The sequence below is a fragment of the Zootoca vivipara genome, chromosome 7, assembly GCF_963506605.1.
Source record: "Zootoca vivipara chromosome 7, rZooViv1.1, whole genome shotgun sequence".
In the NCBI taxonomy this organism is placed as follows: Eukaryota; Metazoa; Chordata; class Lepidosauria; order Squamata; family Lacertidae; genus Zootoca; species Zootoca vivipara.
The window spans coordinates 48,818,401-48,843,788 of NC_083282.1; the positions used below are offsets into that span (position 1 = coordinate 48,818,401).

A 25,388-nucleotide genomic window follows, 5' to 3' on the forward strand; every position below is an offset into this window, starting at 1 on the left:
GGTGCAAATTTTGCATACTTAATATTGGAGTGAACGCCCGGTGATTGCTCTCCCTTTAAAACCAGAAAAGCCACTGGTGATTCGAGACGGAGGAGAGAGGCGTATCTGAGGTACAGTACAGCTACCTGGGCGGTGGTTACTGCTAAGCGGCAGCGTTGAAATTACAGTACATGGTACCTCGGTTAAGAACCCTTTATCTTTACCACTTTAGCTAATGGGGCCCTACGCTTTTTAAAACATAAAAATACTTAATAAAGTGTTATCCGTGTATATGGTGTTTTGCAGAATTTCAAAGGCAAAAAAGGATGGCTAGTACCTAAAAGTGTGAACAATTAAAAAGTATATTCCATAAGGACTGTTATTGCTGTTTAGCAGGCTAAGCTAGCTACAATTCAGAAAGCTGTTTCTAAGTAGGTTACAAATGGAAATAGAATATGGGAAGTAGGGGGAGAGGAGGGAGAGGAACAGCAGGTGAGAAAATGCAGAGAGAAAAATACAAATCTGCAGCTTCTACTAAAAAATGTACCAAATGAGGTTTCTAGTAATGAACTACAGCAAAACGTATTTGTCATTCTTTCACAGTTTGTTAACACTTTCTGGTAACCAATTCGTAGCATAACTTTCACAAACCAAGTCAACCCCAAAACTTATCAAGCCCAAGCCAAACTCATGCTATTTTCATTGTAGGAGGGTTCCTGAAAAACATGGAGTGGCCAAATGAAGGTGAGCACCACAATATCCATTGCACCCTATGTATGTTCATATGTAACACTAAGGCAAACCATGACTTACTACAAACAAGCAAATGTGTGGGTTCCTGTGTGTGTGGTGGAGTCTCCTTCTTTGGAGGTCTTTAAGCGGAGGCTTGACAGCCATCTGTCAGGAATGCTTTGATGGTGTTTCCTGCTTGGCAGGGGATTGGACTGGATGGCCTTTGTGGTCTCTTCCAACTCCGATTCTATGATCGTGTAACAAAGATCACATCCGCTTCACCTCTTCCCTGGTCCTGCTGCTGCCACCAACTTAGGGCTAAGCTATGGTTTGGCTTAACATTTGGTCTGAATCCAAGCTCATAGTTTGTATCACTCCAGACAAAGCACGAGCTATAAGTTTTGTTCAAGGTTTGAATGTAATGCTAAGTATTTAATCTTGTTTTTAAGTTGTATTTTAATTAACTGTTTTATATTCGGTGTTAGCCACCCTGAGTCTTGGCTGGGGAAGGCGGAGTATAAATAAAAATTATTATTATTATTTTATTATTATAAGCCAAAGTATGGTTTAGCCAGGAGCAGCAGAACTGAAGGAACAGCACACGTTTGCTCATAATAATAACTAATAATTTTTATTTATACCCTTCCCATCTGGCTGGGTTTCCCCAGCCACTCTGGGCGGCTTCCAACAGAAAAATGAAATAAAATAATCTATTAAACATTAAAAGCCTCCCTAAACAGGGCTGCCTTCAGATGTCTTCTAAAAATCTGGTAGCTGTTTTTCTCTTTGACATCTGATGGGAGGGTGTTCCACAGGGCGGGCGCCACCACCAAGAAGGCCCTCTGCCTGGTTCCCTGCAACTTGGCTTCTTGCAACAAGGGAACCGGCAGAAGGCCCTCGGTACTGGACCTCAGTGTCCGGGCAGAATGATGGGGGTGGAGCCACTCCTTCCTTTATATCAACAATCTTCTCCCTACAAAAAAAAAATCATGCACACAGGGGCTGCATGTAAACTGAAATATTTTGAGGAAGTGGAGTTTAATTATTTTTATGTCTTGCAATATTCAGAGCACATCTTGCTGCCAGATCTTATATAGAACTAGGTGCACCTAATCCAGTGATTTCAGTTAACCTCGGTGCATCTAATTCTGCATAGGACCAGACTGTTAGTTGTATAAGTTCAGCTTCCCTTAGCATCAGGATTCTGACTTTCTACCATTCTCAGTACTTATTAATGGGAAGTGGATCGAGAATATACACGTGTTTTAATTCCCTATTCTGCAAAATATTCCCCACACAGTTTTGGGAATGGCATCTTCAATACCCAAGCATTTTAACTGAGAAAAATCTCAGTTCTACTGCAAGCTAGGAATTACATTTTATTGGGATGATTCCTGCTTGTATGGAGGTGGTGATTTCTGCTTAAAGTTGGTAATATGAGCAGGTAGATAGTCAGGGCTCAGTGAGTACTTGTAATAATAATGATTTATTCTTTTTCTCCAGATATAAAATTTATTATTGATGAGACACTGGATTTTAGTCTGTCGTCTTCTTCTTTTGACGGGTAAGGTTGATTGACGAATCTAATCCCTGGTGATATAAATCGGGGTGTCCCACCCTCAAATCTGTAAATAGCTACTGTAAGCAGGTCTGTCAGAATCTGTAGCAAGGCTGCAGTGCTCGCTTAAAGTGTCTGTACTGCTAATGTGTACCAATGGCCTGCGTAGAAAGACCTGCCCCATTCCTTTTGTAGGGAGACACTGGAACAGAATGACGTGGCACAGCTATAAGCAAGTTCTGATAGAAACAATTTCTGTAAGTCCAAATGTAATGTGCAACATCCTTTTGCTGTACAGTGGTACCTTGGTTCCTGAACTCAATCCGTTCTGGAAGTCCATTTGACTTCCAAAACGTTTGCAAACCAAGGTGCTACTTCTGATTGGCCCTGGAAACAATGCTGACAGCCGAAACAGACGTTCGGCTTCCCAAAAACGTTCGCAAGCCAGAACAACACTTCTGGGTTTGCGGCGTTCGGAAGCTGATTTGTTCGGGAGCCAAGCCGTTCGGGAAAGAAGGTACCACTGTAGTCACTTTCCTGCTTTAGAACACTCTTCTCCCTGGAGAAGCTTGCAATGCCTGGTTGAAACATACTTATTCCCGCAAGGTTTTAGAGATACTTAAATCACTCTGGTACTAGCTGGTACCGAAGTCTTAGTCCAGGCATTCCCAGACTACGGCCTGGGGGCCGGATACAGCCCGAAGGATCGATTTATACTGGCCCGCGGCAACCCCCGCCACCCGCTGCCACCTCCCGCTCTTACCAATGCGGCTGCCCACTTCTGGGTCGCAAGAGCACCGGAAATAGCTTGCGCACATGCGCAAGCGTCGTTTCCGGCGCACTTCCGGGTTGGAGGAGGCCCGAAGCGCGGTAGGTTTTGGGACCCGTGTCTTAATCTGTTTGTTATGCTGCTGTTTTGTCTGTAATATAAGGGTATTTTAGTATGGGTTAATTTATTGGTATTGTGATTTTATTTATTGGACCAGATTCAACCAAATGTGCTTGCGGAAGCCACCACAATGGCTCCCACCAGCACAGTGAGGCCTCCCTCCCCCTCCCCGTCCCCCACAACTCGCCAAAATCCACTCCTCCAGATTGGGAGAACCCCCAGATCAGTGTGCATGGGGAGGAGCGTTGAATAGCATGTCATTGAATCTCTCCCACTATGTTGGAAACAGTGTGGATTTGATTTAAATCAAATCGATTTAAATCGCTAGTCAGTAAGACTTGTCAGTAAGACTTGATTTAAATAATTTTTTTACAGAAAGACTCATTCTTGCTGTTATAATCTTAATATTTACAACCAGAGGAAGGTTTCGTTTTTGGAATAATCAATTTTCAGAGTAGTTTTTACAGTTACATAAAAAATTACTGATTTGGTTATACTATTAGAAATACATAGACAGATAATTATGAAATGTGAGGTTTAATAAGTTAACTGTTTATGTTTGGACAACTTTCCTGCTGTACTTTATTGGAAGGAGAAAAATAATCATTTCCTTAATAACAATTTAAACGATTTATTTAACTCAAGCAATAACATTATAGCATATGTACCCATGTTTGTTAACTGATGTGTTTAAACAAATTTCTTAGAAGAAAGAAAAACTTAGACTGAGTTTTAGCACACATGAAAAACTTAAAACAAATCCCTATTTCCTGATGAATAGCCTTTGGACTACAATGTAACTTAAATGGAAAACTATCTTTAGAAAGATTTTTCCTCCAAAAGCATTTTATTTTAATAAACTGATTATTATTTTTAATAAAAATCCTATTTAAATATTTAAAAAATCTGATAATAATAATAATTATTATTTATTATTTTATTATTTTAATAATCATTGATTTTTATCCACCCTGGTTGGAACCACCCTGTGATTGCTTTGAAGTGAAGGGCAGTCTATAAGTTTTGTTTCTCAATAAGGGGCCAATCCAAGATCCTAGCCCACAGCGGTGGGGCTTGATGGAGTGACTCAGTTGTCGCCACTTCCACAGCCCTGCTGCTTCTACCAGCCAGGGTGAAAGGGAGGGGAGGGAATGCCTGCTTGCTGTGCCAGCTGACTCAGCAAAGACGCTGGATCAGGTCCGTTGCCAACAGGAACCAGCAGACCCTGTGCCAGCCCAGTCCTACTCTGGAAACTCCCTGCTTTGGGGATTTGTGCTGGCTTTGGGGGGTGCGGTTAGTGGCAGCTTCTCTTCACTACTTGGATGGTGAAGGCTGAGGCAGCTGGCTGGGGCTAGGCAGAAGGCTACCCCTGCCACATCCAAACCTTCCAGTGCCATAGAATTGTAGAGCTATAAGGGACTCAAGGGCCATCTAGTCCAACCTCCTGCAGATTGCTGTGTCAATAAAATAATACATTTCTAATCAGAAATCAAAGACTAGTAATTTGAAGCACTAGTGTTCACAAGCTTTATTCAGATTTTATCCCAAAACCGATGCTTTGGATTCTTTTTTTTTTTTATAATAATTTTTATTAATTTTCAAACACAACTACACAACTACACAAACATACAATACAACATTGTCCCTTCGTCTTCCCTCCACCCACTGGTCCACCTCTGCCACCAGTGAAACCCGTGCGCTTTGGGAGTCCAAGGGGGTCCATTGTGAGCTGGGTTTGACCTCCCCCCTCCCCCCTCCCTCCTCCCCCCTCTTCCCCCCCCTGCCACTGAAGGGACAGGAATGGAGGAGCTCTGAGGATTGGTTTCCCCCAGCTCTTTCATAAACATACTTAAACAAACATACACATAACAATAATAGGGGAGAATTGACTCCCCAGTTCTTATATTCTTAACCTTAAAATTGTGACTTCCTCGATAGTCTTCCTCCTGGTTTTCCCTAAACAAAATCTAAAAGCTTATGGCGGATTTTCTATTTCAGTTTAAAATCCTTTTCTTATACTATTAACTCAATCCTCCTCCTTTTCCATGCTGCCCTCCCACAGGCCCCCTCCTGCCACAAGAGGAACCTGTAGGGCACAGCATTTCCAAGGTTCCCTTATATCCCCTCCTCATCCCCCCCGAGCACTCCCTGCCACTGAGTAGCTCAGAGTAAGGAGAGGAGAGTAGGCAGCTTTCTGCCTAAAAACCTAACTTAACTTACAAAAATTTACATTGACTTAAATACTTTCCTAGGCCGTTCTTATGTCTCCCTCCAGAAAACCCAGCTTATTTTCTTTCATTTTTACACCCCATCTCCTCTCCCTAAATCTTTTCCCCCAATTGGATCAGCATTTCCGTTAACAAGCCAAAATTTCGAAAACCGTCTTTCAAAAACTAAAAATAAATCTTTTAACTAAAATTTTCATCCCACACCCATTCTTTCCCATATCCGTCTCCAGGCCCTTGTCCCCCTCTGCCCCTGTCTTTCCCATTCCTCACTGACATCGCCCCACATTCCAACCCCCCCAGGATCTTCAAGTCCATTCCTTTGCTTCTCATTTTCTTGCTCTGCTTGTTTTTCTTCCTTTTGTAGTCCTTGCTTTGCTTCATCCCAAGTGTATTTTTTATAGTCCAAGTCCTCTTTAAAATTTCCATCAAATTGATTCTCCTGACAACCAGTCTCAATCTCCACAGTCTCCAAGTTCAAATTTTCCTCTGAGTCCTGGACTTGGACTTCAACCTCATCTGCTAGTGAATTGGGATGTTGCCGTTCCTTGTAAATGTCCTCCCATGTTTGTAGACAGTTTAGCACTGCCTCCTGGAAGGCTCGAGAGTACTTTGTTTTCATACTTTTCCTGACCGCAGACAAACAGGATGTGGAGAACAAAGGGTGCTGGAAAATTCCTTCCTTAGACGATCGACTCCATTTTGGCTGCTCTTTTCCTTTGTCTTTTTATTCAATCACAAATCCATTCTTAGTTCCAATGTTAAATGGTTCTAACACATTTTCAGTCAATTTTTTACTGATCACAACAGTGCAATAAGTCCACCCGGTCTTTGACAGTTTGACAGCTTTTGACAGCTGTCAAAACACTCTCCCCCTTTTTAATGCTGTACCTCAAGGGGTTCAAGACTCGGGAGTTGAGAGGGTTCGAAAAAGTCTTTCTTTCTTTCGGGTCCACAGTTTCAAATGCTTTTCGTCGTTCGGCTTAAGATCTTTTTAAAGCGCCTCCCGGTTTTCCATTAGGAAGAGACCGACTTCCGTTACTTTAAAGTCTCTCCTATTTTTCCAATTGTTAAATTTAGAGTCCGTAATCAAAATTCCACTTACTTTATGGAAATCTTTAACTTTGTTCGGAAGAATCCGCCGCTTGCCGGGTCAGGACTCGGAGCTTCACTTCACGGAGGTAAGATTAAGCCCAAAATGGCTCCCGCGGTTCCACCCCGCCGGCTTTCGATCGCTCTACTGAGCTCTCGGGCAGCGGGGGATCCGCAAAACGGAGCAGCCGCTGGGCGCGTGAGTCACCGGGACTCTCTACCCGGTGCTTTTACGGGGAGTCCGCTCGCTCTGCGGACTTCCCCCCCCTCCGAGAAGCCAGGGACTTCGGCGCGCGAAGTCCCTGCGTCCTTCTCTCCGCCGCGACAGACCGGAAGTCTCCTGCTTTGGATTCTTCTGTGGGATGGGATATTGGAAATTAATATATATGATAAGAATAATATTGGGGAAAACTGGGTATTGAAACTTACTTAACCTAAATCATATATCCCAGTTTTACAGCGGCCCTTTAAAGTACGCTTCACACAGAGTATACGCAGTCAGAAGTTGACCTGGCTAAGAAAACACCACCAAGAGCGTAGGGAATTATCTCCCTTATATGAAACCCCTTACTAGCTGCACACTTGTAAAAGTATGCAGATGAAAATACAAATGGTTGGGTTTCTTTAACTGAAAAACAAACTGACTCTAAAGAGACTTTAAACTAAAGATAAATGCTTTCTCCCACATTCCCACAAACTCCCACATAACTCCCATTAAACTACCCAAGAATTAACAGCATTCTAGCATTATAACTAAGCAATCATACTAAGATTCAACTAAGGAATCTCTTAAACTGAGAACAACTGAGAGAGTGATCTACTTAGTTAGATTCTTTCAGTTTGATTCATCTCTAAGAGATTTAACTAAGAGATGCAGAAGGCTTTTTGGCAGAGCCTTATATACAAGAAGCAGAGCCCACGCCTGTGGGCAATCAACAAATCACCTGCACCTGTTTCTCTTAAACAGACAGTATTTACATTAGACCGGCTCTAAAGTAACTTGACTATTCAAAAAATCCAACACCCCCTCCCGGTCTATTGTCTAAATACTGAACATTTATATCTTACTCATTTTGCCAGATTTAGGTGCTTGCACAAATCACTATGTTTCTGAAAACTTAGAGGTTTGGTTAGACCGTCAGCTACGTTATCTTCTGTAGGACAGTACTTTAACTGTATCAGACCTCTTTTAAATTGTTGGTAAACATTTTGGAGACGTATATCCATGTGTTATGTTCTGGATTTAAAATTTCCCGTCTTGGCCAAAGATATACAGGGTTGACAGTCTTCCCAGACCGTAATGGGTAACTCATACGTTCCTTGAACATCATTAACCAAACTAATATAATATTCTAGCTCTCTACATAATTCCGAAAGAGCACAAAACTCAGCTTTGGTAGAAGACAAAGTTATTAGACCTTGCCTCGCGATTTCCATCATATCAAGGAGTCTCCAAATTTGATGACCAAACCGGACACTGATTTTCGGTCTGGCAAGTTTGCCCAGTCACTATCAACAAAACAACTAATTTGTTCAGTTCCAGAAGATGATAGCTTTAGGCAAAAATCTTTGGTTCCTTTTAAATAACGGAAAATACGTTTTACTCCAACCCAATCATGTTTCTTTGGTTCAGAAACTGATCTACTGAGTATACCAATTGCATAAGCTAAATCCGGCCTACTCCACACGCATAAATATAATAAGCTTCCTATAGCAGACTGATATAACTCAGGACTTTCAAACTTTACATCATTTTCAGATTGAGCACTTTTTATAAAATCTACTTCCATAGGTGTCCGTACACTTTTGCACTCAGACATGTTGAATCTTTGTAGTAGTAGCTCAATTTTACTTGTTTGATTTAACAGAAAACTTCCATCCTCACTTCCTGTGATTTGTACTCCTAGGTACTCATGTATTTCCCCTAGGTTTTTAATCTTAAAGTGACCTTGTAGCTGTTTTGAAAAAGTTTGAATTTGGGCTTCAGTTTCAGCTACGTAAATCATATCATCAACAAAAACTAAAACTAGTTCCTTTTTATTATTTGAACCTCTTACATACAAACAATTGTCGGCCACACAACCTTTAAATCCCAAATTTGTAAGCACATTATCTAGAAAAATATTCCAGTTCCTAGCCGATTGTTTTAGGCCATAAATGGACTTATGCAACCGGTAAACTTGTCCAGGTTTTCCTTCTTTAAACCCTAAAGGTTGTTGCATATAAATTTCTTCTTCCAATGGTGAATTTAAATAGGCTGTGTCAACATCAAAATGGTTGACCTTTAAACCTCTTTGTGCTGCATAGACTAACAGCATTCTCATTGTATCACTCCTAGCTGTGGGAGAGTATACAGCCGTGTAATGGATGCCTGGCTTTTGCGTAAACCCTCTCGCCACTAAACGTGCTTTACATCGTGCTTCTCCTGTGGCAGACCTCTTAACTCTATAGACCCATCTGCACCCTACTGCCTCCTTGCCTTCTGGTAGTGATGTGACAGAATATACTCCAATGTCTTTAAGAGACTTCATTTCTTTTTCCATTGCCTTTTGCCACATATCTTTCTCTTGTTTGGATAAACTTAATACATCCTGATAACATTCTGGTTCACAGGTGACACAACAAACTCTTACATTCGTGGCACCAAACCTATCAGGTGGTTTCCTTTTCGTTGTCCTTTCGGACCTTCTAGGTAAATCAGGAATTTCTTCTTCCTCCACTTTTACATCACTTTCAAGTGAAGATGAATGCTCTAACTGATCAACAGCACCATCATCTGACTCTGTTTCACCCTCTTTGTCAGATTTAGGGTGTTCCCTCTTCCTAGGGTAAGTTGTAACATTTTTATCTAATAACAGAATATCAGGATTTCCATGCAGGTGTGCCCAACCATTCTGTTCGCAGAATTCTCCGCTTCTACTAACAATTACTCGTGTTTGGTCTTTACCAGGATTAATAAATCTCCATCCTTTAGTCAGACTTTGATATCCATAAGAACGCATTTTTTTGGGATTTGGGTTCTTCTTTGCGTCTCTGCGCACGTGGGATTAATACCCAGGCTTCACAACCAAAAACTTTAAAATGGTTAACTGGAGGTTTCTTTCCATATAACAGAAAATATGACTTTCTCTGACTTTCATGTGAACTAGGTCCTCTTTCAGGATGAGGGCAGTCACGAATTAAATGTGTGGGGTCTTGGCATCAATAGCATCTGCGCACAATAAATGCCTTCTCATCTCCCTCACAACTAGGACCTGTAGAAGCTCTAACAGCTCCTGACTGAGGGCGTAGAACCCCTTTAGAACCTTCTTCCTTTAGTCTTGAACATCTTTCTTGTTCAGTAATGAGCCTCCCATAGACATATCCCATAGTGAGTTCCTGCCTAGGCATAGACTCAAGTGTTTGAACAAGATTGTCCCAAGAAGGGTCTAGAGAACTAAGAGTAATGTAAGCTCTGTTCTCATCATCTATCTGAACGCCTACTGTCTGCAATTCTGCAAAAAGTGCAGTCAGCTTCTGTAAATGCTCCTTCACACATTGTCCTGGAGCAAGCTTTGTGTTATATAAAACACGTTGTTAGCCCAATTCTGCTTCCAGCAGTTTGTCTAATATAAATAGTCCTTAATTCCTCCCAAATTTCGTTTGCTGTAACTAAATTTTGTAGCAGCAACAAAGAGACAACCACGGTGATGTTGGCGAAACAATGAAAAGGTAAACCACCGTGAGGTGCAAATATTTAAATGTATAAACAACCTTCACATATACAAGGAGATTCAAAAAAGTGTGCAAAGTCTCATACTCGAAGTCTTAAAAGTCCGGTATAAAGTGCAATAAAGTCTGACAATAAAGTGCTATGATGTATCATGCATTCTTATCTCTTCCCATACGTTCTTATCTCATCCGACGGGTGGCCAGCTTCTCGCCTGTTTCACAGGAATGGTTTCCTCAGGGTTCGGACTCTTTCTTAAGTAATAAGAAATTCATATGATGCACCATAAATACTTATACACTTCTTTTAAAACATCATACAGAAATGTTTAAAATTACTCACCAAAGGGTCATGTGTGAAGGCTTAACAAGACTAACGAAGCTCACAATTCTCAAAGACTGATGAAATGCAACAGTTAGTTACAAGGTTAAATACAAGGTTCAATCAGTAAATCATTTCAAATCACCAAATCCTTACAAGAAGTACAACACCAGCAACTCTTAAAGATATACAACTGTTAACAATTTCATGACTAGGATAAAAAAAACGTACTCCACCATATCCTTGAAATTCCTCGTTCATAGAAAGGCACTAAACTCTGCTTGGAGATTTAACCCCGCGGGTGCTAATGAACCAAATCTATGTATCCAGTAGGCTTCTTTTTGGTGTAGTTTCCTTTTCAAAGCCTCAGCATTTATTCCAGAGTGTTTGTGCTTGTAAATAATAAACCATTTAAAGTCCGTTGCTCTATGGTTTTGCTCAATAAAATGGGACGTGAGTGGCGCCTCCAAAACTTTATTAAGGATTCGATTTTTATGCTCTAAGATTCTCACTTTCACCGGTCTAATAGTACTACCTATGTACCATAATTTACAATTGCATTGTAGGGCATACACAACTCCCCGAGAATTACAATTTGTAAAAGACTCCAACTGGACAGGTTTGCAAGAACCAGGTATTGTAAATTCCTTAATTTCTTGCGTTAATTCACAGGCGGCACTTTTAAAGTGGCCCCGTATACTGCTCTGGGTCTGGCGCGCATCGGAAATGGCTGTGTGTACCAACATATCTTTAAGATTCCTCGTTCTACGATATCCTATCTGGAATTCTGGCACAACCCGGCAAATCTTTTACCAAATGCCAATGTTTTTTAATGATTCTACTGATGGAATAAGCCAAAGGAGTGAAGTCAAGAGCACAAGTAATGGGCTGGTTTTCCTGTCTTGTGTGTTCCTCAAACAGACTGTTTCTAGGTTTATAGAATGCTCTAGATTGTGCCGATTTAACTACTCTCTGTGGGTAACCCCTGGATAGAAAATCTTGTGCCATGTTATTGCTATCTCTGTGGTAGTCATGAGAGAAAGTAGAGTTTCGTTTAATTCTTAAAAACTGGCCATATGGTAGATTCTGTTTCAAACTCATCGGGTGATATGACTTATAGTGCAGGTATGAAGGTTTATCCGTGGGTTTTTTAAAGGATCTTACAGCTAACTTATTCACACTATCCCTCAATACAATAGTATCAAGGAAGGTTATATGTTGTGTGTGAAAATGTGTAGTATATTTAATGCTAGAGTGTATCGTGTTGCACCACGAAAAAAAATCCGGTTATGCTTTCCGATGATTCAAAGATCAAAAACAAATCATCCACAAAGCGTTTGTAAAATAATATTTTTTCATAAAAAGGGTTGGCCATTGAATTCATCAGGTACTCTTCCTCTATCTTTCCCATAAAAAGATTAGCTATGCTAGGGGCACATGCACTCCCCATAGCCACTCCCTTAGTTTGCAAAAAGAATTCACTGTCAAGTTTGAAAAAATTATGTTCAAAAACGATGTCAACCAATTCCATGAGAAAAAACGTAGGTGGTTGTTGGATTTCTCTAGAGAGGAATATGCTTTCCACAATGCGTCGAGCCTCCTCTAAAGGTATATTGGTGTACAATGATGTTACATCCATGGTAACCAAGATTGCAGATACTGGGATATGTATGCCCTCAACCTTAGATATAAAATCCCTTGTATCATGTAGATACGATGGTAATTTCTTCACATTGGGATTCAAAAAATGGTCTATATACTTTGAGAGGGGTTCCAAAATAGAGCCTGATCCTGAAACGATCGGTCTGCCAGGTGGTGGAAAACCAATTTTATGGATTTGGGGTAGCACATAAAACTCAGGAATGCGAGGATTTTGATTCATAAGGTATCCTTTTAAATGGGAATCTATATGGCCCAATAATTCGGCCTCCTCTACAACAATTTTAACAAGTCTACCAATGTGTCCTGATGGATCTCCAGTCAATTTTTTATAATATGAGGTATCCGCCAATTGTCGTCTTACTTCTTTACAATAATCAACTCTATCCAAGATAACTATGGCGCCTCCTTTGTCAGCGGGTTTGATGATGATGTTACTATCAATCATAAGATTTCTTAAGGCATTATATTCTAACCTCGATAAGTTGGACCAATTAGATCGAGTCTCCTGTTCCAATTTAGTGATGTCTCTTAGAACCATCTGTTCAAACGTGGTGATAAGTGGGTCTGCAACATTGGGACAGTATGTGGAGAATGAGACTTTGCACACTTTTTTGAATCTCCTTGTATATGTGAAGGTTGTTTATACATTTAAATATTTGCACCTCACGGTGGTTTACCTTTTCATTGTTTCGCCAACATCACCGTGGTTGTCTCTTTGTTGCTGCTACTCTGTGTATTTTGAGACATGGCCACATGCGATGGCTTTTTTGCCTTCTCTGAAGAAGATAAAAATCGTATATTATCAGACTTACCGTCTATGCTGAGCTTAGAGCAGGGCTCCACCACCAATCATTGGGATCAATATTTATATTTACGCAAAAGAGAAACCCGATTCCACCTGCATGCGGTATCTCTTACAGATTATTGTAAAGTAAATAAAATTCCTAGAGGTCTACGTATGAACAAACCACCTGCTCTGTTCCGGCAGGATGATACGTTTATATCCAAATGGGCATCTATTTTGAACAAATGTTCACTGGACCTGGTGTTGCTCATTGTAGAAAGATCTAGACAAGAGGCTATAAAAATAAAAGAGGAAACTGGAAAATTAGAACATAACCTTAAGACCACTGAGGAGGGAGGCGTCTATGAAAGGAAAATGCGGGAGATGGAAAACAATATTAAGGAATTTGAGAATAGTTTGAAAGAGCTTAAAATCAAAAAATTCATCAGGGATACTAAAGATTATGATACGGGTAGGGTTTATAATTGGTGGCAGAATTCCAAAAACCCAAAGAAAAAAGTTACATGGGCCACTCCAGTAGAGTCTCACTCTGACTTTGAGACTACAGATGGGGAAAGTTCTGAATCAGCCACGAATTCTGGAGATGAATTTCTCCATGAAAATTCCTCCAGCCCCAGATACTGGACTAGGAACAACCGCTCAAAGGGGCATTTTTCCCAGATGCGAGGGAGACGACACAGACAAAGGAATTAATAGACAATTTATCTACCCGACCTCTGAGCTTTTTGGAAAGGAAAGTGTTAAACCTGGGTTTGGTTTTTGTGCCAATGCCCCGATATAACTCATTTAATACCTGAGTGGATGTCTTTAGGCTGATTAGACTTATAAAATTTTTAAAAAGTTTTTGGCAATACACCTATAGACTCATCTTTACCTAGGTTTAGAAAGAGATCCACATACTCTCCCAATGTTGCAGAGCAACGGACTTTAAATGGTTTATTATTTATAAGCACAAACACTCTGGAATAAATGCTGAGGCTTTGAAAAGGAAACTACACCAAAAAGAAGCCAACTGGATACATAGATTTGGTTCATTAGCACCCGCGGGGTTAAATCTCCAGAGTTTAGTGCCTTTCTATGAACGAGGAATTCAAGGATATGGTGGAGTACGTTTTTTTTATCCTAGTCATGAAATTGTTAACAGTTGTATATCTTTAAGAGTTGCTGGTGTTGTACTTCTTGTAAGGATTTGGTGATTTGAAATGATTTACTGATTGAACCTTGTATTTAACCTTGTAACTAACTGTTGCATTTCATCAGTCTTTGAGAATTGTGAGCTTCGTTAGTTCAAACATGAACCTTTGGTGAGTAATTTTAAACATTTCTGTATGATGTTTTAAAAGAAGTATACAAGTATTTATGGTGCATCATATGAATTTCTTATTACTTAAAACCATTCCTGTGAAACGGGCGAGAAGCTGGCCACCCGTCGGATGAGATAAGAACGTATGGGAAGAGATAACGCATGATACATCATAGCACTTTATTGTCGGACTTTATTGCACTTTATACTGGACTTTTAAGACTTCGAGTATGAGACTTTGCACACTTTTTTGAATCTCCTTGTATATGTGAAGGTTGTTTATACATTTAAATATTTGCACCTCACGGTGGTTTACCTTTTCATTGTAACTAAATTTTGAACATGTGGTAGTTGGGCATTCTCAATACTCAAAATGAGAGTGGAACTGGCTTTCTCATCTTGCCTAAGTTCCTCATCTGTGGGATTACTATCAAGTGGGTTTTCAACTATTGTCCATAGACCTTGTCTCTTTAAATATGCTTTGGCTTTCAGGCACCACTGTGCATAGTTTTTATAATTGAGTCTCTCAAAAAGAATTCCTTGAGAAAATGCCCCCTCTGCCATGGTAGGAATGCACACTGCTTACTCACAGCACTGGTTTTAAATTACTCAGCGTTCCCTGCCTTTCAGCAGCCTCCTATCTAATCAAGTAGCTCAGGGCTTTCTCAGGTTTCAGCTTTCTCACAGCTGCACTAATTACTAGGCAAACAGCCACAGCCTCAGCCTTCCACTTTCTCTGTAGGAATAGTCTCTTTTTCCCCCTCTGGGATGTCTTAGCTCAAGTCTTAGCCACAAACTTCTATAAAACTGGGTCCCAAACTTAGTTTCATACTTTAGGTCTCAAACCTGGGCCCATAACCTATTAGAAATTAATATATATGATAAGAATAATATTGGGGAAAACTGGGTATTGAAACTTACTTAACCTAAATCATATATCCCAGTTTTACAGCGGCCCTTTAAAGTACGCTTCACGCAGAGTATACGCAGTCAGAAGTTGACCTGGCTAAGAAAACACCACCAAGAGCGTAGGGAATTATCTCCCTTATATGAAACCCCTTACTAGCTGCACACTTGTAAAAGTATGCAGATGAAAATACAAACGGTTGGGTTTCTTTAACTGAAAAACAAACCGACTCTAAAGAGACTTTAAACTAAAGATAAATGCTTTCTCCCACATTCCCACAAACTCCCACATAACTCCCATTAAACTACCCAAGAATTAACAGCATTCTAGCATTATAACTAAGCAATCATACTAAGATTCAACTAAGGAATCTCTTAAACAGAACAACTGAGAGAGTGCTCTACTTAGAGATGAATCAAACTGAAAGAATTTAACTGAGAGATGCAGACGGCTTTCTGGCAGAGCCTTATATAGAAGAAGCAGAGCCCACGCCTGTGGGCAATCAACATAAATCACCTGCACCTGTTTCTCTTAAACAGACAGTATTTACATTAGACCGGCTCTAAAGTAACTTGACTATTCAAAAAATCCAACATGGGAAGCCTCTCTCATTGCATTCCTTTTTGCACAGTGCTTGTATATTTTGCCCAATACGGTTCCCTGTTGATTCTTGACTTTCTTGCTTCAGACAAGAGGAGGAGGAGGAAGCGGTCTCTGGCATTTGCCCCACTGAGTCCAGTGAAAGGTGTGCGGCCCAGTCAATTGACATGAACATTTTTGGCGGGGAGAGTGAAGGCAAGGCCTTGGTGTGGAGCCCTCTGAGTCCCGAAAAGCTAGAGGAGATGATGAGGGAAGCCAACAGGCTGGCTGAATTGATGGAGGGGTGTGAGCTGCTGGAGAAGGAGAACGGCAGCTCTGAGACAAGGCTTGAGATGGTTCCCGATTTTGAGCCTTTGCCCTCCATTGAATCTTCGCATGCGGTGAGGAGGGACTCCAGGGCCCCCAGACGAAGGACATTCAACGTGAGCAACAGCCCTCTGAAAGCCCTGCTGCCAACCGTGGGACCCGAAAGCTGCTGCTCTGTAGGTTCCCCCAAAGCTCTGCTTCCAGAGATGGGAAGTCCTACTTCCTGTGATGCAGACCCACCTGTTCCCAAAAGACGCCAGAATAAATCAAATGCCTGCATCCCCGACAGCCAACTCCCCAAGAAATCCAGGCCCAATCAGCCACTCAGGTCACTGGCAGCAACGAAATCTCTGGACATTAAAAAGGTACAGTGGCAGGAGCAGGACCAATGCAAATTTCATTTGGAGCACAGAGTGTGTGTGCTCGGGGAATCCCTGGCTTTGATCCTGATTCTCTTCCTGAGCTTGCATGTGTCAATTACTCGTAGCTGTGCCTCAATCTGCAATCCTGTGCCCACTTAGCTTGGCGTAATTCCCACTGAACTAAATGGGACTTGTTTCTGATAAGACACACAGTCAGTTTCTGTAGCTGCAAATGCCCTATGAATCATGCTGTTTACACTTGCATTTGATGAGGGATCTTCTCCTGAATCTGATCTCCAACCCACCATCTGTTGAGTAATTTCCCAGGGCTGGGAAACAGCATGGGCCCAGGGGGATGTAAAAGGGCACCTTTATGCAGAAGGCCCCAGGATTCCAAGATGTCCTTCTCAGAGGTGTATAGCTTGTTCCCACTTCTTTCCCAAAGCTCCAGCCTGTTTCTTGTGTCTTTTGTCGCAGACAACTACCAGGTGCAGCAGGAAGGAAAGATCAACTCCACCCACCCTTCCCACGCAAAATAAGAAGACCCTGCCAAGTCTGAGGCCTCCCCTTCAAACCAACAGGAAGGGACCTTGGAGGGAAACAGAGAAATCTTCTGGCAAGGTCGCCTCTTTGGAGGCATCTCAGGTATTTCTGATGGGCAACACCAAGGAGTGGCGCACACAGCAGGCTGGGTAGAATTAGGCCTATCCTTCAGTGCAAAAATATTCAGGGCAGACAAAGTACTTCTTCGCACTGTGCATAGTTGAACTATTCACTCCCACAGGAGGTAGTGATGACCACCTGCTTGGTGTCTTTAACAGAAGGTGAGACAAATTAGTGGAGGGATGGGGCTGTTAATGGTTGCTAACCACAATGGCTAGGATTCCACCTCCAATAGCTGAGGCACTGGGCCTCTACCAGTGTTAGAAACTGAGATATGAAAGCTGGGAGCAAAATGGCACCTTAAACCTAGGTTAGGGGCGCAACAATGGAATGTCTAGGCATGCTTTTTTAATAACAAGAATACAAAGCTGAAAATGAATGAACTGCAGCCAGAGTTCCATTTTTCACATGCTCTAGTCCTTCCCCTGCCCACACCCCCTAATATTCTTGAGAGGGTCTCTTCTCCAGTCTTCAGAGAGTAACTGGAAGTGGGGAGGTAGAAAAGGTCCTCCTTTCCTTCTACTTCGCAGTTTTGATCTGAAATCTTCGGCACAGTACTGCACCCAGAGCTCAGAAACTGCTCACGCTAATGAAATCCCCTGTCGCAAAATGCGCCTAGAACAATGGGAGTTTCAAACACTGGTCTCTGCATGTCAGTGGTTGGGAATCACAGGCAGGGAGAGTGCTGTTGTGCTCAGGTCCTGCTTTGTGTCTTCCCACAATTGGCTGTGATGAGAACAGGATGCTGGACTAGGTGGGCCATTGGCCTCATCTAGTAGGGTTCTTATGTTCTTTAACAGTATGCAGAATATAGGTTCCCTAAACCAGTGTTTCTCAACCTTTTTTGGGCCACGGCACACTTGTTCTATGAAAAAAAATCCCGCGGCACACCAACTCTGTGCCGCCCTATATTTAGTTTAGTTTGGAGGGGAGACGTAAAGCATGCCACTGAAGAACTGCTGCGCGGTAGCCAGGCGGACCCACCAGGCGCAGAGCCTGCGGAGCGAGCGGGGACACGTTAGACGGCACGCACAGACCCCAGGCGGGCAGACACGGTCGCGCAGCTGCCGCTGCCTCCCTCCCGGCCGCCCCAGGCAGCCGCCGCCGCTCTGGCCCGGCGAAGGGAAGCCCTGTGCAGCCTTCCCCGCCTGCCTCCTCCTCCCCAGGCGGTGGCGCCCTCTCTGGGCTCCGGCTGGATGCCGACTCTAAATTTTGTCGCGACATGCGGCGACGAGAAGGGCGATTTGCAGTGTCACGTGCCTGGCGGCCGCCAATAAACAACACTGACCCGCCGGAAAGGAAGCAGGCCGGGTCACGACGCGGGCGCTCGCCTCGCATCGTGACCCGGCCGGCTTCCTTTCCGGCGGGTCAGCGACGTGACAATGCAAATCGCCCTTCTCGTCGCGGCACACCAGCCAGCGATTCGCGGCACAGTAGTGTGCCACGGAACACCGGTTGAGAAACGCTGCCCTAAACTAACATCTACAGGAGCGCCTGGCACTGTTTACCTTTGTTAATGTGAATGTACATTCTGGAAATGGAACTCCTGCATGTTACTTGTGCAACTCAATTTGTCCACATACATGCAGCCATTGCAGCGAGGCCTAATGTATCCTCCCAAGAGATAGTTGCTTTTTTGCATTCTCCCCGCTTGACATAGCTTGCTCTTCTTTTAAAAATCTTGCTGCATTAGCTTGGCCTTCAGGGTCCACCTAGCAAAGTTAAAAAACCAGTACCATATGTGAAAGCAAGGCTGGGCCCCAGGCTGGATCCGCCGAAGACTGGTCCTGTGAAGAAGGCCTCTGCTGCTCCAGAAAAGGTGGCGCATCTCCCAAAGGCAAATGCAAGTAAGTTGTGGTAGACGGTGTGTCATTTGGATTTAGTCTTCTTCTCCTTCCCACTCCCATGAAAGGTCAGTGCCCAGTATGAAGACACCAAAGCACAGAATAGGGCGTAAGAGTTGCCTTGCTGATGCAGACTCAGCTTGCAATCCTATCCACCCCTACCTGGCAGTAAGTCCCATTGAACCCATTGGGAGGAATTCGATTCAAAGTAGTGCTATGGCAATAAATCTGCCAGTGCAAGCTTTTCAGCTTGCTGGGCAGAATGGTCTGCCCCCACCATGTGCTGTTCTGGGGTTTCCCCAAAGCTGCCAGCCAATTTTGGGAGGGACAGGGGGGAACCCTGTTGTGTTAGCTCAGGCATCCCCAAACTGTGGCCCTCCAGATGTTTTGGTCTACAATTCCCATCATCCCTGACCACTGGTCCTGTTAGCTAGGGATCATGGGAATTGTAGCCCAAAACATTTGGAGGGCCGCAGTTTGGGAATGCCTGTGTTAGCTTCTCCTAGTGCAGGCATCCCCAAACTTGGGCCCTCCAGATGTTTTGGACTACAATTCCTATTTTCCCTGACCATTGGTCCTGTTAGCTAGGGATCATGGGAGTTGTAGGCCAAAACATCTGGAGGGCCGCAGTTTGGGGATGCCTGTCCTAGTGGAACTTCGTCACTTGAATGAGGCCCAGTAGGACTGATGTCTGAGTAGATATGTATAGGACGGTGCGGTAAAATTATAAAATTCAGTTCTTGACCTGGCACACCCATTATTTACCAGGTGCTTAGTACTTAAAACGTCTGGACTTGAAGGCTTCATGTCTGCAGCAGGAGATACTATTTAACTTACAGTGGTACCTCGGTTTATGAACACAATTGGTTCCGGAAGTCTGTTCATAAACTGAAGCGTTCATAAACTGAAGCGAACTTTCCCATTGAAAGTAATGGAAAGTGGATTAATCTGTTCCAGACAGTCCACGGAGTACTTAAACTGAAGCGTTCATAAACTGAAGCAAACTTTCCCATTGAAAGTAATGGAAAGTGGATTAATCCGTTCTAGACGGGTCCGCGGAGTACTTAAACAGAAATGTTCATAAACTGAAGCATGGGTGTAATTGGTTCCGGAAGTCTGTTCATAAACTGAAGCGTTCATAAACTGAAGCGAACTTTCCCATTGAAAGTAATGGAAAATGAATTAATCCGTTCTAGATGGGTCCGCGGTGTTCATAAACCGAAAATTCATAAACCGAGGTGTTCATAAACCAAGGTTCCACTGTATTTGTAAATGTGTGATTTGGTCCCAGTGCAGATTCTTAGAGGGCTCCCATAGCTTGTTTGCCCCTGCTGTGGAAACTGTCTGACTTTTGTTTCATGCTTGTTCAGAAAGTCTATGTGTGCCGTAAGACAACTTCTGTCTCTTATCCCATGACTTCTAAGTGCACAACCTCTGCTGGTCGCTCCTTATCAACATATCTGTTTATGCCTGCTTTCTCTTTTTCTCTGCAGGTCAGGCGACAAGTATGGGCAGCAGTGCCCCACAATTGCAGGCCAGCTGCAAGCCTCACAACAAGCCTTGCCGTGCGAGTCAACCCAGGAACACTGCCAAGTCTGGGTTGGCAAGCAGACTACCAGTACTCTGCCAGTAAGCATGCCGTTCCAGAATGGCCCAGGCAGCTTAAGTCGCTGGGTTTGGGAGTGGGATCTGGCAGGAAGGATCTTCTGGAAGGGAAGAAAACACTGAGAGGGTTTTGAAGGAAGCTAGTGGGAACATAGGAACCCGCCTTATGTAGCCAGACTGCTTGTCCTTCTCGCTCAGTACAGCCTAGAGCAGGCATGTCAAACCTGCGGCCCTCCAGATGTTTTGGACTACAATTCCCATCTTCCCCAACCACTGGTCCTGCTAGCTAGGGATCATGGGAGTTGTAGGCCAAAACATCTGGAGGGCCGCAGGTTTGACATGCCTGGCCTAGAGTGAATGGAAGCAGCTCTCCGGGATTCCAGGCATCTTTCCCAAGGCTACCTGGAGGTGCCAGGGATTGAACCTGGACCAATCTGCATGCAAGGTAGATGCTCTGCTGTGGCCCTTTCCTAGTGGTCCTGTCCACAAAGGTGCTTCTAGGAAGGCAGGACACCCAAGCGCCACTCAGCTGTGAATGATATGGCTGGACTCCTGTGGAGCAAATGCTGGTGCTCATTGGGATATAGGTCCATTAGCATGACCTGCATCTGTACACTGCTCTGCCTCTGAACTGTGTTCCCTTCCTCCCATTATTTGCATATTTATTAACCATTGGCTCTCAAGGTGCCATCACTTGGTGTGTGGGTGTGTACTGCCTTCAGATCATTCAGGTTTCAGCTAACAACTTCAGCTGCAATTTCCAACTTTGTTCCAAGCCGCTTCCATCCCTGGAAACCACGAACAAACCCCCAAACCAAGCCGGGAAACACTGAGTGAAGTGGCTAAACTAAAATTGTCCTGGCAAGTGCACATTGCCTATTGGCCCATTTAACTCAGAATCGCCTGCACTGGGGATGAGTTTCAGGCAGAGGTCCTTCCCAGTCCTACCTGTAGATACTAGAGATTGAACCTCCCCCCCCCTAAAGCACCTGCATTTCGACAGACAGGCCCTTCCCAGAACAGCAGGCTGCGACTGCCCAAGAAGGCAACCTCTGACAAGTCAAAGTGAGGCCCTTTGTGAAGCATACAACTGTGCGACAAAAGGTTAATATATAAATTGCAGTCAATAAAGAATTTATATAAAAAAACACAGTGAGGCTCTTTTCAGAGGGTAGTTATACCTGCTGAACTTTACCATAGATCTCCTCCATCACTATCAGGGCCTGGGTTCATGTTTTTGTTTTTTTGATGTTTCAGCCTTGCAGCGAACAGATCTGGGGCTGGATGAGTGTGAACCCACGAAGCGTTGCCTGCGTTGGTGAAGGAGAAGCTGCAGCCTGGGAGACTTGGCCAAGGCTTTGCTGACAGAGAGAACCACACCTCCATGTTCACTGGCTGAGGTCTGGTGGGAATTCCCATCAGCCAAAACAATTACCTGGAGGGGCTACGGGTCAGCCTTGTAGAATCTCTGCTATATGGTTAGCTATGTCTGTCTGTCTATACTGTACTTATTTTTTGTTAAAATATATACTTTAATAAAACAAAATATGCTTTTTAAAAAAAAAAAACACCCAATGTGGAAGCCTAGTCTGAATATGGAATACTGTAATGTAAACAGCTATCAAAATAATGTGTGGATCTGAGACGCAAGTAATGTAAGAGAAAATCTATTACCGCCTTAGTCAAGCAATGTGCTGGGAGGTGAGAAGGTATATTATTGCTGTCTAGGTAACAGCAGCTGCCTCCTTGCTATGGGTGTGAGTGTATGGAGTGTATCCATACAGCCTTTCCTGGAACTGGTGGGTTTTGCAGATGGAGTCTATTGGACAAACTGGCTCAGTTAAGGAATCTGCTGTGTTTCCAAGGAGCTGAAGAATTTCTTGCGAGTTATCAGTGGTCATGCTAGCATCAGAGCTTGGCAATGGCCTCCCAATATTTAAAGTGTGTTGCAGCTTTTCCTCCCGGAAGATTAGGCCAATCTTGGTCTACCTCCTTCCCATTCACCCAAGCAGTAAGAAAACTCAAGAGCTTCAGCTCTGCCAAATCTTGCTTATTGGTTTTACCCAAGACACAATTCTCTAGCACAAGATGTGGGTGTGGAACTGAAATGAAGTCACCTGCACAGAACTATGGTTTTATTGTTTAGTAGGTAAGGGGAATGAACCCTACAGTATTTACATAAACAACCCTACCTGTACACTTCAACTATTTTGTTTCCAGGGAAGAGCCAGCATCACAGTCGTTAAAACACTTTGTTCCTCCAAAAGGTGAAATCACCACATTTCCCCCCTCTGATCTCCCCCCAACACCCTGGCTTGCTAAAAGGGAGAAGAGTTAGGCTTCTTAGGGAAAAGTAGTTGCCACTCTTTCCTGGTAATGCTTCAGTACCTTCAATAGCTACCTGGCAGGCAAAAATCCAACAAGTGTAGCATTCCCTTCTTCCAGCCTGAAGATACATCAACAGAAAAGAAGTCGGTTGAATTGGTGTCTGCCGTGCAGCAATCCAAGGCACTGGGTGCCCTACCAGCAAAAGGAAGCAACTGGCTCTGGCTCTGGTTGAGCTCTGCTGAAAATGACCCCATTGGCTATTGCAGAGGAAGTTGATGAATTGACAAGTCGGCTGCTTTGGAGCTAATATTGACACTGAGTCCACAAGGACATGTGCTCAGGTTGGGACGGTGGTGGCTGCTCATCGGCTGTGAAGTGAAGGATGTGGTGAGCTGCGCAAAGAAGCAGAGCCAAAGTCTACAGCAAAGGCAACTTCGCTGCAGGTGCCAGTTCATTCAGACTCTTGACTCCTATTACATGGTTCATTTAGTGCAGGGACAGGGATGCTGCTGGGCTCCAGCTCCCACCAGCCCCAGCCAGCATGGCCAAAGGTAAGGGGTGAGGCAGAGTCCAGTGGCATCTGAAGATTCACTGGTTCCCCATCCCTCCCTGATGGAGTGTCACAGGGTCAGCCGATCCACCTAACCTCCCAGGTGGAAGATGCATGTGGCGGGCTGTGCCTTCTATAGGGTGCAGCTTACGATGATTAACCAGGGGTAGGCTTCTCCATGCACTTCCCCAGATGTTTCCCGACTTCACATACCTTTTAACTTAACACTTCTGGTTCGAAGGACTTAGGTGGCGGTTTTCTCTCCACCCCCTCGACTCTCTAATTTGTCCCAGCCCTTCCCCTAGGATGGCACAGCAGCAGGCAGATAGTTGCCAGTAAATATAAGAATACACATCATAACAGTAAAAAAAATAAATTAAAATGCAGACACGCCAAACACATAAATTCTACAGATGGGCGAAACTGGTTCTCTGTGGACGGCAGATTTAAGACTCAAAAATATTTTGCAAATTGCAGTAATGGAGCAGAAGCTGAGTTCTTGCATGGTGCTTCGTCTAGGAGCTGCTGCCTCCTCAATCTCTGGTGCTTTTAAAGGTTTCATTAACACTTGGTCACAAGTGGAGGGACATGGCCTCGCCACTCCAATTCTGCCCCGTCTTGGACAGAGTAATGGGGCAGAAGACAGTTTGTTCTAGAAGTTAACAGCTGCTTCGAGAGAGCTTGTGCTGAATAATTCTTTCCTCAATACTGCTTTTCAGATCTGTTCAGTTAGCGCTTTCTCCACGTGAGAAAGAGCTTGCATAGGAAGTTATGGTAGACTATTCTGTGCACAGGGGTTGCAGACTAAAACCTTAGGTTAGAGGTACTGTAGGGATTGGGGTGGGGAGCAGGTTGAAAGCTCCCTCCAGTACAACTCCTGTGTCTTTCCTGGTCTCATGGCAAGCGAAAAAGGTAGCAGGTGAAGCTTTTCCTCGTATGCAGCTTCAGTAATAGGAATGGCTGCACCTGCTAGCTAGCTGCTTGTCGTGTAAGCTTGAAAGAGAAAATATTTGGCAAATGCTGGCAGGAAGAGATGCATCCAGCTTTTCCTGTGGGAGGGGGCGGTGTTTTATGGAAGACATGGTACCGGTAACTGTTGGTCCTCCCTCCAAGCCATAATTCAGCACCACAGAAGGTATTCCTTGACTTCTGCAGATACTTCACTGGAGTCTAGAGATCCGGGACGTTGCTTGCTCTCGCTTGGAGTTAGCAATGCAAAGTCTGAGAGGGTTAGCTTCTCTTGTTGCCTCTCCTAGTCCATTTCTGAATTGGTTCTGATTGTTCCGTGTGTCTAAAGTTGATCAGCACATGCAGCTTTTGTTCTAGATGATTTGGCAGACCAGCAAGGACCAAGGGCTGCACCCAGTTCCCTGCGCTCAGAAGCCTCGGTCACCTACGGGAGGAGACAGGAAGTCCAGAGATCTTGATCTGCATTTAGTGCTGGAATACCCATAAGATAGCATCACACAGGAGGGATTGTGGGAGGTAAGAAGGCTCTTGCCTGTCTGGACCACCCTTATTTCAATATAGGTCTCCATTTAGCTTTAAATATGAGAACAAGTTGTCCCAAGTGGGGCTGGATGTCAAAGACAGCATAGACTTGCAGGTGGAAATGAGTCAGATACTATTGTTTTGGACAGAGAAGTGAGGGAAACACCAGTTTCTCCTTTCACTTAAATGGGCTTACCGGGGACACTAGGTGGAAGCAAGACTCTCTCTGGTTAATCCATGTATTAAAGAGGCTGGAACTGAGCCCCCTTGTCTGCTTAGCGTTGTGGGCGGCTGCTGCTAAAGTGCCGGGCTGACATTACACAGGTTCATGAGAATCACATCCATGTTAAAACATTCCAAGAAAAGGTTAGGAATTGGCAAGGACAGAGGCCACTAAAAAGGCCTGGCGGCAATGGCCAAGTTTCCTAGAGGCGACGAACACAGAGGCCTTGGGGTG

General features: G+C 43.7%; 2 protein-coding genes across 2 annotated transcripts in view; one reads left to right on the top strand and one right to left on the bottom strand.

Moving 5' to 3' along the window:
• The first annotated feature begins 442 nt into the window (after positions 1–442).
• Positions 443–22,027, top strand: PSRC1 (proline and serine rich coiled-coil 1). The gene is made up of 7 exons (XM_060277475.1): positions 443–723; positions 2,215–2,275; positions 15,871–16,453; positions 16,928–17,095; positions 18,807–18,960; positions 20,451–20,586; positions 21,820–22,027. Exons 1-7 carry the CDS (start codon positions 705–707, stop codon positions 21,848–21,850), a joined length of 1,152 nt encoding a protein of 383 aa, XP_060133458.1. The 5' UTR covers positions 443–704; the 3' UTR covers positions 21,851–22,027.
• Positions 22,013–25,388, bottom strand: part of CELSR2 (cadherin EGF LAG seven-pass G-type receptor 2) — a 125,136-nt gene continuing 121,760 nt past the window's right edge. Inside the window, exon 35 of the mRNA XM_060276996.1 lies at positions 22,013–24,833. Within this exon, the coding sequence (XP_060132979.1) occupies positions 24,830–24,833 (4 nt within the window). The 3' untranslated portion in view covers positions 22,013–24,829. The remainder of the gene's footprint in view (positions 24,834–25,388) is intronic.